The 13,632-nt window shown below is 35.8% G+C and overlaps 1 protein-coding gene across 1 annotated transcript; it reads left to right on the top strand.

Moving 5' to 3' along the window:
• Positions 1-2,308: 2,308 nt before the first annotated feature.
• LOC112002192 (LRR receptor-like serine/threonine-protein kinase IOS1) lies at positions 2,309-7,092 on the top strand. Its single transcript, XM_065766540.1, has 13 exons — positions 2,309-2,437; positions 2,524-3,064; positions 3,156-3,637; positions 3,744-3,882; positions 3,968-4,039; positions 4,158-4,229; positions 4,307-4,387; positions 4,554-4,717; positions 4,842-5,056; positions 5,134-5,260; positions 5,628-5,690; positions 5,771-5,960; positions 6,278-7,092. Exons 1-13 carry the CDS (start codon positions 2,365-2,367, stop codon positions 6,690-6,692), a joined length of 2,634 nt encoding a protein of 877 aa, XP_065622612.1. The 5' UTR covers positions 2,309-2,364; the 3' UTR covers positions 6,693-7,092.
• The last annotated feature ends 6,540 nt before the right edge of the window (positions 7,093-13,632 follow it).

Raw genomic sequence — 13,632 nt, 5'->3', positions numbered from 1 at the left:
TCATACACTTTAGACGCATTTCTAAAAATGAGTACACACTATTTTATTTAGAAATATCTCACACCTCTCTCTTTCTTTTACATTGTCTCTCCATTTTTTCCCACGCTTATTTTGGTGGTAGTTTAGTACTGCAAAAAGAGTCAAATTCAATCTTTGGTTTTTTTTTTTTTTTTTTTTTATGTGTTATTATTTCATTATGTTTACAATAGTGCTTGTTGTATTTAGTTAATATGTTAGTAATTATGTTTTTTTTTTTTCCTTCTTTAAAAAAAAAAAGTTTTTATGAACAGGTTGTGAGTGGGATTGTTTTGCCATTGGACTCCAATATGATATACATGGAGTAAAGATGGGCAGATTGTTAGCTTTTTATTTTTATTTTTTTATATTTCATTTTATTACTTGATTTGGTTTGAAAGTGTACATTTCTCTTTTATATTACCACCAATGTGATTGTGTTTATATTTAGGTACATGTTGATTTGGTTTGATGTATTCATTTCTTTAATTTTCATTAACTCGGTATACACCTTTACGATTTGGGTAGAACTATCGAAGAGTGTTATTTTTGCAATCAATGGTTAATACAGATTTTATGTTGAATTAAAAGAAATGACACTAAACCCAAAATAAAGTTAAATTTACAGTTTTAACTTATTGATAAAAATAATACGAAAGACACCATAAGTTTAAATTCTACCATACATATAAAAGAAAAAATATACATAATCTTGAAAAAAGGAATAACATGTTATAAAAAAAAATAAAAAAAAAAATAAAAACAATTTCTCAAAGAAATAAATTTCAAGTAATTTGTGTCAACTTGACGGTTTTTGGATGCTCCTATCTAAGAAGTGGGTCTTTTTGGCAAAGATAGACTGAATGATTGTTGGACAATTCCAAGTATATCAAATACGTGTTGAATACTCTAATCCAACAAACAACTCATGGTCCTGTTATAATCTCATGGTTTGTCCCATTGGCACGACTTTCATTTCAAGGCGTCGTTAGCAGTCACACCACAGTCGCACAAGTTTCCAATTTCCAGAATATATAGCCGCTTCAAAGCTAAAACCACCATGCCTATGAAATGCCTCACCCCACACTATTGTAACTTATCCAGGGAACAAATTCCATACGTTAAAGCATGAATAGATGAGTGAGCATAAGAAAATTCAGGACAATGCCTTTTGTTAAAGAATCAAATGATATCACACGAGTCCGTAAAATGCCCTTACAAGCTCTCCAAATAAGATTCTTTGTTTTTTTTAGTCAAATTGAACAACTCTAGTATAGTCATTTCTGTCAACTGGTTTTTTCTTTTTTTGGAGAAGAAATTTCTTTAAACTTGAGAGACAAGAAGAATTTACTACTACTTCAGCAGTTCTTCAACACTCTTATCTAGACATGGCAAAACGGGTCAGAATTTTCTGACCCGACCCGACCCGACCCGAAAAATACCCGACCCGAACCCGATTTTTTTAATATATATATATATATATATATTTAATGTTTTTAACATGTACTTGTCAAATTTCATGTCAACAAGACATTATTTACTATACACTTTATAAACATATTTTTTATGAATAATTTTAGGCTACAAAACTTTAAAATTTTAATATTTGATTGATAACATATCTATTGATCTTTGATTTTCTAGAAATTTTGTAGCTATGTAGAATATAATAAGAAAATGTAGTCCAATAGTGAATTTGTCAAAATTCTCATTTAATTAAAAAATATTGAGTGGACTTGCATAGCCTTAGATGACTACAAAAAAGTTTGCTGTCAAACATTGTCCTTTAGTTTTTTGAATTTGTTCTTTCAAGCAAAGGTTCCCCAAAGAAATTAAATTAACCCAATAAATTAGTTAAAACAAAATAACTAAATTAAGGTGTGAAAATAAACCTTAACGGACTAAAATGGACTGTAGGGACCATTTGCTTCTGGTGTTTATGCAAGTCAACAAACATGCTCATACAACTTGCATGTGTCTTGAAAATGCGGGCACCATTCGTCTCATGACTTTGCCCTTTAACTTACTTCAATATATTAACCTTCACTGGAAGTGGCTCATGTTTGATTAACTTGTTCACACGTCTGTGTTGTTGGCTAATTTTACCTTTCACGTTATCCTTGACTAAAGGATACAGGGCTAATTGCAGGGAATAAACATGAAAAGTACCATTTGATTAAACAATTGATAATATCCTGGAAATTATGCAATAGAATATCATCCTCTTACCTATGAGAACAAATGATTAAGCAGCTATATATTCTGTTTCCTATAATATATTAGCTATAAACATACAAGGCTAGTAGCTTTCTGTCCCTCAGCAAGAAGAAGCTGAAAAGGGTTACGAGGATGTACAAACATTTTCTCTTTGCATTGCTTGCAGGTTTCTCTCTACTTTTGGTTCATGGCCAGAATCAATCAGGTATGGTTATCTAAGCCTATCAGAAATAACATTAATTATCACTTAATTACTGACCATTTGGCTAAGGTCTCTCTATTTTTGGTCAGGTTTCATTAGCTTAGATTGTGGGCTACCAGCTAATTCTAGCTATACTGAGCCAACAACAGGCATCAATTATATATCAGATGCAGCGTTCATAGACGCTGGTGTAAGTATGAGTATATCACCTGTGTACAAAACAAATAGCCTCGAACAGGAGTATTACTATGTCAGAAGCTTTCCTCAAGGAATCAGAAACTGTTACACAATTAGTGTTACAAATGGCACCAGATATTTGATCAGAGGGAGTTTCTTGTATGCAAATTATGATGCAAAAAGTAAACCTCCAGGATTCGACCTGTATATTGATGCTAATAAGTGGGATTCAGTGACATTACTCGATGAATCCACATTCATCTTTGCGGAGCTCATACATGTACCAAAATTAGATCATATAGATTTTTGTCTGGTGAACACGGGCAATGGTGTACCGTTTATTTCAGCATTAGAACTAAGGCCATTGAAAAATGACACGTATGTCACTGAATCCGGATCATTGTCAACCTTTCTGCGGCTTGATTTTGGTTCATTAACCAATCAAACATATAGGTGAATCATATTTTCTATATATCATGCCAGCTTATATTACTATGATTTTTGGTAAGAACTTTTAAATTCAATATTTTCTAACATGCGTCAGGTACAAAGATGATGTTTTTGATCGCATGTGGTTCCCCCCTACGGCCATGTTTGGTTGGACACCAATAAGTACTTCGCTTACTGCGGTCATGGATACAACTCACAATGATTTCCAACCACCATCAGTGGTCATGGATACTGCCTCCACAGCAATAAACGCAAGTTCACCCATGACATTCAACTGGGTGCCCCCTGATAACACATCCCAATATTATGTCTACATCCACATTGCTGAAATCAAAGCTCTCAAAACAAACGAATCTAGAGTATTCAACATTTCTTTAAATGGGGAGTTATGGGGTGGACCTTATATTCCTAAGTACCTGCACACAACCACTATATACAGCCCTTCAGCCTTGAAAGGGGGAAAATTTGAGTTTGCTCTTTATAAAATTGAACAATCAACTCTTCCACCACTCATCAATGCCATTGAGGTTTACACGGTTGTAGAGCTCTTACAATCTCAGACAGACCAACAAGATGGTAAGTTATTCACAATGCATTATTTTTCTTTAACAAGGTTTTTAGTTTGTCCTAATATTCTTGATCTCAATTTTTAATAATTTCTTGTATGCATTCAAAACATTAGTTGGTGCGATCAAGAACATCAAGACAATGTATGGAGTAACAAGAAATTGGCAAGGTGATCCATGTGCCCCTACAGCGTATGTGTGGGATGGATTAAACTGTACCTATAATGCTTTTGAATCTCCTACAATCACATCACTGTATGTATATGCTTTCAAATAAGCTAAAGAACTGTCTTAGTACAATCTATCAAGTTAGAATAACTGAAAATTTTCTATTAATTAGGAACTTGTCATCAAGTGGATTGGCTGGGCAAATTGCTCCTTACATATCCAATCTCACAATGATACAGTACTTGTAAGTATCGAAATCACACACAATCAATTAATTTTCATGTAAGAGGGTAAAGAGGACCAATATTTAATCTCCATTTATTATTACAATAATAAATTTTTAATTGAATTGCTCATTTCAGGGATTTATCAAATAATAGCTTAACAGGACCAGTTCCTAATTTTCTATCAAATTTGCAATCATTGAGGGTCCTGTAAGTTATATGGATTTTGGAAAATTATTTCAGAACTTTTATTTGAAAAGGGAATCATATTTTCTCAACCTTTGCAGAAACTTAGAAAGAAACAACCTGAGTGGCTCACTTCCTGCTGCCCTTCTTGACAAATCAAAGAGTGGTTCACTGTTACTAAGGTCTCCTTTCTGTCATAACTTTTTGCGCCATTTTTCATTTTCATAACTATCCCACTACAAGAAAAATGTTAAAGAGTTACAATAGCACCTATTTGTACCTTGTGTATAAGGGATTAGTGGTGATTGCAATTCTTACCTTTTATGCCATGATTTTTTTTAATGTTAGTGTGGCAGAAAATCCAAATCTATGCCCATCAATTTCGTGTACAACGGAGCAGAAGAAGAAGAATATCATTGTTCCAATAGTTGCATCCATTGGCGGCTTTTTCATCTTGTTATTAGGTGCAGCTGGTATCTTTTGGATATTTAAAAGAATAAGGGAACAAGAAGGTAAGACAAACACTGCTTCTACTAATCAAGGTTAAATGTTTATTCAAGTTGCTTATTCCCATTTGAAAAAAAAAAAAAAAAATTACTAGAATCAAATTCTTGACGATCTTAGGAAAAATGACAGGAGATAAAGTATCCAACCTTCAAAATGTACAACTAGAATCAAAGAATCGACAATTTACCTACTCTGATATCCAGATGATTACCAACAACTTCGAGAAACTTCTTGGTGAAGGTGGGTTTGGCAAAGTTTATCTTGGTTATGTAGATGGAAATCCTGTGGCTGTAAAGATGATCTCCCAATCAGCAGTTGAAGGGTATCAACAATTTCACTCTGAGGCATGTAACCGAAACTTATGCCATATTTTTTTAGTTCATTCGTATATGTGAAAATAATGTGTGACTTTATATTACAGGTTGAACCTCTTATAAGAGTTCATCATAGAAACTTGACTATCCTTGTTGGATATTGCAATGAAGGACCCAATCTTGCTCTCATCTATGAGTACATGGCGAACGGAGACTTACATTCCCATATTTCAGGTCTGGTCACAAGTAAATATATAGGTTTCACATACTTTGGTCATTACATTTCAATTTCTGAAGATCACTAATTTTCTGTGGGCCATATTTTAACAAGTCTAGAGAGAAATTTTTTTCACAATGTGGTCTGTTGTGATTAGAATATAACAAAGTGTTATCAGTGGTAGAGTCATAAAAATAGATATTCCTCTAATCATAACTTGCTACCTTAACAAATTATAAAAATGGCTGTGAAAAAGGTTCCAAACATTGGAAAATGCAATTATTAAATTACTTGGACAATATGTATTCAGTAAAAACAGAAATTAGAGAAAGGGAAAAGTAATTTGTTCACGAGACTCACTACTTTTGAATGCTTTGGATGCAGAAAATAACTCAAATATCTTAAGTTGGGAAGGCAGGATTCGAATCGCATTGGACTCTGCACAAGGTTAGAGTCTTAGTGTAATTCTTTTCTAACATGCATCTTTTCACCTTTTCAATGTATGATGTGTGGATTTTTTAATGCAGGATTGGAATATCTACATGATGATTGTAATCCACCCATAATTCACAGAGATGTGAAGCTGTCAAACATCTTGTTGAATGAAAAATTCCAAGCCAAGATTGCTGATTTTGGCCTATCCAGAGTTATCCCAACTGATGGTGGTAGTTATGTGACAACAGTTGTTGCTGGCACTCCAGGCTACTTAGACCCCGAGTAAGTACCGGTTTGTTAGAATGATTTAACGCCACACTCTTTAGAGGATCACTTTTTAAAACCTCACTTTTTATATTGAAACAACTTTGGAAACAATAAAATATATAAATAAATAAATAATTCTCTAAAAATTAGTCTCACCATGCAGACACGGTCCATTACAGGTCTAGTTAACTTCTTCAAAATTTAAATTTTTTCAATAAATTTAATGACAATTGCAATTAGAAGAAAGTAACATATCTTAAGATACCCTTTTGAATCAAAAATATTGTTGTAACTGGTATCAACTTTTTTATTTTTCCCGAGAGGGGTTGCAGGTATTTCAGATCAAACAAATTAACTACGAAAAGTGATGTATATAGTTTTGGAGTTGTTCTTATGGAGTTAATCACAGGCCGACCTGCTATAATGAGAAGCACTAAGAATGTTCATATAAGCCAATGGATCAATTCCATGGTTGCGCATGGGGATATTCGAAGTATTGTTGATCCAAGATTACCAAACGGAGATTTCGATCTCAACTCTGCCTGGAAGGCTGTTGAAGTATCCATGACTTGTGTATCTGAAAATCCCTTCAATAGGCCAACCATGAGTCAGGTAGTGATTGATCTAAAGGAGTGCTTGACAACAGAATTAGCTCAAAGGAGGGGGGACAGTGTGACTGAATCAAATGATTCAAGTTCAATTTTCACAATCAATGTGACTTCTGGAACTAGTCCATCAGCAAGATAGTTCTTCACTTGTTCCAAGAATTAAAATTGGCATACTGAATCTTGAAGCTTTCCTGCTTTGTGTCTACATTTCTTTAATTTTATCATTTGTGTTTGATCTTGTTCAATGTTGGCACATTCCGTTCGAAGTTTCTACATATTTTTATCATCAAACAATTTGTATTTGTGTTTTGTGGGTCATTTGTGTATTTGAGTAGTACTGCTGCTCGTTTTTCAAGTTCGCATCTGCAAAGATCAAGTTCACACCAGCGAGGCAGGCACGTGGCCACGGGTGGAGTCAGAATTTTAATTTGTGGCGGCCGAAATTAACTTGAATCTTACATATTCTCAAATCAAATATCATGTACTCTATGATTTACCATAAGTTACATTAATATTATATGAAACTCTTTTTTTAACTATTTGTTGGCAGCCAATTGTAATTAAATCAATTCAAACCTAGAGATATGTGGTTAAAACAATAGAAAACTAAATAATGGAGGCTTTAGAATTAATTTATGCTCGATATGGACGTATATGCTACAAGTTTAGGGACCATATAAATATTAGGAAAAATACTATAAAAAGTCTTATATTATATATATATGTAGGGCATCACATATAATTGATAAGTGAAAATAAATGCATTTATCCCATTAACTATTCTTATTGATAAAACACAAATTTAGGCTACTACAACAATGTTTACTACACTCTCTCTCTCTCTCTCTCTCTCTCTCTCTCTCTCTCTATATATATATATATGTGTGTGTGTGTGTGTGTTTGTAAATAGTTTATTAGATATCACATTGCCTCTTTAATTTAAAGGAAATTTTTTATTTGAAAAAATTACTTATCAAATAGTATATAACATCTTATAATCCTGTCTAGAGTACCATTACATGACATGGGGTTGGGTTTCTTGTTGTGGGTTTATAGCCAATATTTGTTGTGGTTTACTATGTGAGTAACGTAATGTCACAATGTACTATTTTGAGTACTTTAATGCACGATAGAGGTGCACTATTGTACAACTATTTTTAATGATAGACTCAACTCAAAATCCCCAAGTTTTAACATGTGTGCAAAAGCATTCATTATCATGAATATTGCGTTTCATATGTACATTAGCTATGCTACCTAGTAGACTGTATCTCAATATTGTTTTAGGACAAAGTTTGGGTACAATGTTGATTGTAACTTAAAACTATAACCAAGTTTGGCCACCATCCAATCTATCCAATCTTGATTGTACATTAACTATTAAGTGAAGTTGTCACCTTACGATATAACCAAGTTTGTAACTAAATTTTGTACATTATTTGATTATGGTTTCACAAAGTATGTAGCAACCTTTTTAGTCAAATTGATGTCGCAGAAGCCTGAAGAAGAGCACACACGATGCTCTCTTAATGGAACAGAAACTAAACTATTAGTTTCTGGTAGTAAACCTCGAATCCACGAGGGGTTTCCCTGAATCCACAAGGAGATAAAACTGGAATCCACCAGAAGAAAAATTGACAAAATGTCTGTGTTTATTGATAATAGTCTGTTTTGCTTCTGACGGCTACAAAACATATAAATACTGAGCAAAAATGTTTAAAACCCTAATTCGCACTAATTAAGCGATTAGGTGACAAAATTACCGAATTTTACCAAAAATGGCAAAATTGAGTTAAACGCAGAATCATAAACTAATGACCTTAAGGGTCATCCCAAAACAGATGGGACCTTATTCTGACTTTTAAAATAAAAGTTATTAAGGAAAAACAAATAATACTATAAATAGCAAAAACACTGTTTTCAAGGCCTTAACGAAGGAATTTGCCTAAAATTTGGCGACGTTCATGGCATTTCATGAATTTGGATCAGAACGCCGTTTCCCTTCAACCTGCCAAATTTCATGCAATTCCGACACTGTTACCTCTGATGGCCCTTACTAGTACCCCTTTTTGATCTTACGTTGTGACTTCTTGTGCCCTTGCTGTTCCAGGAAGGCATGTGCTGTCTGTTCTACATCAGTCCCCCCCACTTGAAAAGAACTCGACCCCGAGTTCTCACTATCCGGTTCATCAGGATAATGATAATCATATAAGTCAGCAACATTGAAGGTAGAAGAAATGCTCATGTCTGGAGGAAGAGCAACCACATAAGCATTGTTGTTGATCTTCTTAGTAATTTGAAATGGCGCATACTTCTTGTCCTTTAATTTTTTGTAGGTACCAACAGGAAATCTCCCCTTCCTAAGATACACCAGCACTAAATCCCCAGCATTGAAGATCTTCTCACGCCTCTTCTTATCAGCAGCATCCTTGTACTTAGCATTTGTAGCTTCCAGTTTTTGCCTCACCTCCTCTTGCATGGCCTGAATACGGTCAGCCATATTCTCTACTGCTTGACTCACTCCTAGAAGCTCAGGTAAAGGTACCAAGTCCAAAGCGTGTTTTGGGGGCACGCAGTAGACGATGGCAAATGGAGACTTACCAGTGCTTCTATTGACTGAGCTATTGTATGCAAACTCTGCTTGGGACAATGCAAGATCCCACTGCTTGGGCTTCTCACCTGAGATACACCGAATCAGATTCCCCAAAGTACGATTAACCACTTCTGTCTGGCCATCAGTCTGTGGATGACTAGTGCTGCTGTAATTCAAGGAAGTGTCAAAAACTTGTTCCAAGAATTAAAATTGGCATACTGAATCTTGAAGCTTTCCTGCTTTGTGTCTACATTTCTTTAATTTTATCATTTGTGTTTGATCTTGTTCAATGTTGGCACATTCCGTTCGAAGTTTCTACATATTTTTATCATCAAACAATTTGTATTTGTGTTTTGTGGGTCATTTGTGTATTTGAGTAGTACTGCTGCTCGTTTTTCAAGTTCGCATCTGCAAAGATCAAGTTCACACCAGCGAGGCAGGCACGTGGCCACGGGTGGAGTCAGAATTTTAATTTGTGGCGGCCGAAATTAACTTGAATCTTACATATTCTCAAATCAAATATCATGTACTCTATGATTTACCATAAGTTACATTAATATTATATGAAACTCTTTTTTTAACTATTTGTTGGCAGCCAATTGTAATTAAATCAATTCAAACCTAGAGATATGTGGTTAAAACAATTGAAAACTAAATAATGGAGGCTTTAGAATTAATTTATGCTCGATATGGACGTATATGCTACAAGTTTAGGGACCATATAAATATTAGGAAAAATACTATAAAAAGTCTTATATTATATATATATATATATATGTAGGGCATCACATATAATTGATAAGTGAAAATAAATGCATTTATCCCATTAACTATTCTTATAGATAAAACACAAATTTAGGCTACTACAACAATGTTTACTACACACACACACTCTCTCTCTCTCTCTCTCTCTCTCTATATATATATGTGTGTGTGTGTGTGTGTTTGTAAATAGTTTATTAGATATCACATTGCCTCTTTAATTTAAAGGAAATTTTTTTTTTGAAAAAATTACTTATCAAATAGTATATAACATCTTATAATCCTGTCTGGAGTACCATTACATGACATGGGGTTGGGTTTCTTGTTGTGGGTTTATAGCCAATATTTGTTGTGGCTTACTATGTGAGTAACGTAATGTCACAATGTACTATTTTGAGTACTTTAATGCACGATAGAGGTGCACTATTGAACAACTATTTTTAATGATAGACTCAACTCAAAATCCCCAAGTTTTAACATGTGTGCAAAAGCATTCATTATCATGAATATTGCGTTTCATATGTACATTAGCTATGCTACCTAGTAGACTGTATCTCAATATTGTTTTAGGACAAAGTTTGGGTACAATGTTGATTGTAACTTAAAACTATAACCAAGTTTGGCCACCATCCAATCTATCCAATCTTGATTGTACATTAACTATTAAGTGAAGTTGTCACCTTAGGATATAACCAAGTTTGTAACTAAATTTTGTACATTATTTGATTATGGTTTCACAAAGTATGTAGCAACCTTTTTAGTCAAATTGATGTCGCAGAAGCCTGAAGAAGAGCACACACGATGCTCTCTTAATGGAACAGAAACTAAACTGTTAGTTTCTGGTAGTAAACCTCGAATCCACGAGGGGTTTCCCTGAATCCACAAGGAGATAAAATTGGAATCCACCAGAAGAAAAATTGACAAAATGTCTGTGTTTATTGATAATAGTCTGTTTTGCTTCTGACGGCTACAAAACATATAAATACTGAGCAAAAATGTTTAAAACCCTAATTCGTACTAATTAAGCGATTAGGTGACAAAATTACCGAATTTTACCAAAAATGGAAAAATTGAGTTAAACGCAGAATCATAAACTACTGACCTTAAGGGTCGTCCCAAAACAGATGGGACCTTATTCTGACTTTTAAAATAAAAGTTATTAAGGAAAAACAAATAATACTATAAATAGCAAAAACACTATTTTCAGGGCCTTAACGAAGGAATTTGCCTAAAATTTGGCGACGTTCATGGCATTTCATGAATCTGGATCAGAACGCCGTTTCCCTTCAACCTGCCAAATTTCATGCAATTCCGACACTGTTACCTCTGATGGCCCTTACTGGTACCCCTTTTTGATCTTACGTTGTGACTTCTTGCGCCCTTACTGTTCCAGGAAGGCATGTGCTGTCTGTTCTACATCAGTCCCCCCCACTTGAAAAGAACTCGACCCCGAGTTCTCACTATCTGGTTCATCAGGAAGATGATAATCATATAAGTCAGCAACATTGAAGGTAGAAGAAATGCTCATGTCTGGAGGAAGAGCAACCACATAAGCATTGTTGTTGATCTTCTTAGTAATCTGAAATGGCGCATACTTCTTGTCCTTCAATTTTTTGTAGGTACCAACAGGAAATCTCCCCTTCCTAAGATACACCAGCACTAAATCCCCAACATTGAAGATCTTCTCACGCCTCTTCTTATCAGCAGCATCCTTGTACTTAGCATTTGTAGCTTCCAGTTTTTGCCTCACCTCCTCTTGCATGGCCTGAATACGGTCAGCCATATTCTCTACTGCTTGACTCACTCTTGGAAGCTCAGGTAAAGGTACCAAGTCCAAAGCGTGTTTTGGGGGCACGCAGTAGACGATGGCAAATGGAGACTTACCAGTGCTTCTATTGACTAAGCTATTGTATGCAAACTCTGCTTGGGACAATGCAAGATCCCACTGCTTGGGCTTCTCACCTGAGATACACCGAATCAGATTCCCCAAAGTACGATTAACCACTTCTGTCTGGCCATCAGTCTGTGGATGACTAGTGCTGCTGTAATTCAAGGAAGTGTCAAAACGTTTCCACAAAGTTCGCCAGAAGTGACTAATGAACTTGGTATCCCGGTCAGAGATGATGGACTTTGGCATTCCATGCAAACGTACAACTTCTTTAAAGAACAGATTGGCCACTCGAGTAGCACCTGAAGTCTTCTTACATGCTATGAAATGGGACATCTTGGAGTACCTATCAACCACAACCAAAACAGAATCCATACCTCACTGGGTTCGAGGAAGACCCAGTATAAAGTCTATAGACAGATCTTCCCATGGTGCTTGTGGAACTGGCAAAGGCATATATAAACCAGTATTCTGAGATATTCTGAGATTACCCCGAAAAAGGAAACCATCCTAGATGTACATACTATTGATAGCAGTATGAGTTTGTTGACACTTACCCCAAATATCACCAAAATCCTCGTCATTTTCGTACAGCTCCTTGAGGCAATCAAACCCTACAACTTCAGTACGTAGGGTGGTCAACAACGATGCTCGCCTGCTGAGTGCATCAGCCACCTTATTGGTGACACCAGACTTGTGCTTCAGAGTGAAATGAAAGTGCTATATATAAGCTACCCACCGAGCATGGATCCTATTAATGTTGATGTGCTTTAATGCTTGATGATCCGTGTATAATACAAACTCCCTCTGAATCAGGTAGTGCTCCCAATGCTTAAGAGTCCGTACTACAGCAAAGAACTCCAGTTCATAGGCTGACCATTTACTTCGAGCTTCACAAACTTTCTCACTAAAGAATGCTACTGGTCTGTTGTCTTGTGAAAGAACAGCGCCTATCCCGACCACAGATGCATTACACTCCACTTGAAACACCTTATCGAAGTTAGGCAATGCCAAAACCGGGGCTATGCTCAACTTTTCCTTGATCAAGGCAAAGCTTTGTTCTGCCTCTTTTCCCCATGAGAACTTCCCTTTCTTCAGACACTCCGTGATAGGGGCTACTATGCTACTGAAATCTCGAACGAACTGCCGATAGAAGGTTGCTAGCCCATGGAAGCTTCGCACATCACTCACTGTCTTTGGAGTTGGCCACTCTCTGATTGCACGGACCTTATCCTCATCAACATGAATCCCATCTGCACTGACCATATACCCTAAGAACAGCAACTTATTAGTCAAGAAGCTGCGCTTCTTCAAGTTGATATACAACTCATTGGCCTGCAACACCGCTAATACTTCTCGCACATGATTATAGTGGGCTGCTTCTGTCTTACTGTAAATTAGGATATCGTCAAAATAAACTACCACGAACTTTCCAACAAATGGTTTCAATACCTGATTCATAAGTCTCATGAAAGTACTGGGAGCATTGGACAATCTGAAAGGCATTATCATCCACTCATACAACCCCTCATTTGTCTTAAAAGCTGTCTTCCACTCATCTCCAAGTCGGATCCGAATCTGGTGATACCTACTCTTGAGATCCAGCTTAGTGTAACACTTGGACCCACTCAGCATATCAAACATGTCATCTAGTCGGGGAATAGGAAATCGATACCTGACTGTGATCTTGTTGATGGCTCGACTGTCCACACACATACGCCAGCTCCCATCCTTCTTTGGCGTTAACAATGCCAGTACCATACATGGACTCATACTCTCCCTGATTTGCCCTTTGCTCAAAAGCTCATCCACCTGCCCCTGTAGAATCTAACCCTC

This window comes from Quercus suber, unplaced genomic scaffold, assembly GCF_002906115.3.
Source record: "Quercus suber isolate HL8 unplaced genomic scaffold, Cork oak 2.0 scaffold_715, whole genome shotgun sequence".
Taxonomy (NCBI): domain Eukaryota; kingdom Viridiplantae; phylum Streptophyta; class Magnoliopsida; order Fagales; family Fagaceae; genus Quercus; species Quercus suber.
This window is presented reverse-complemented; position numbering and strand designations above follow the sequence as displayed.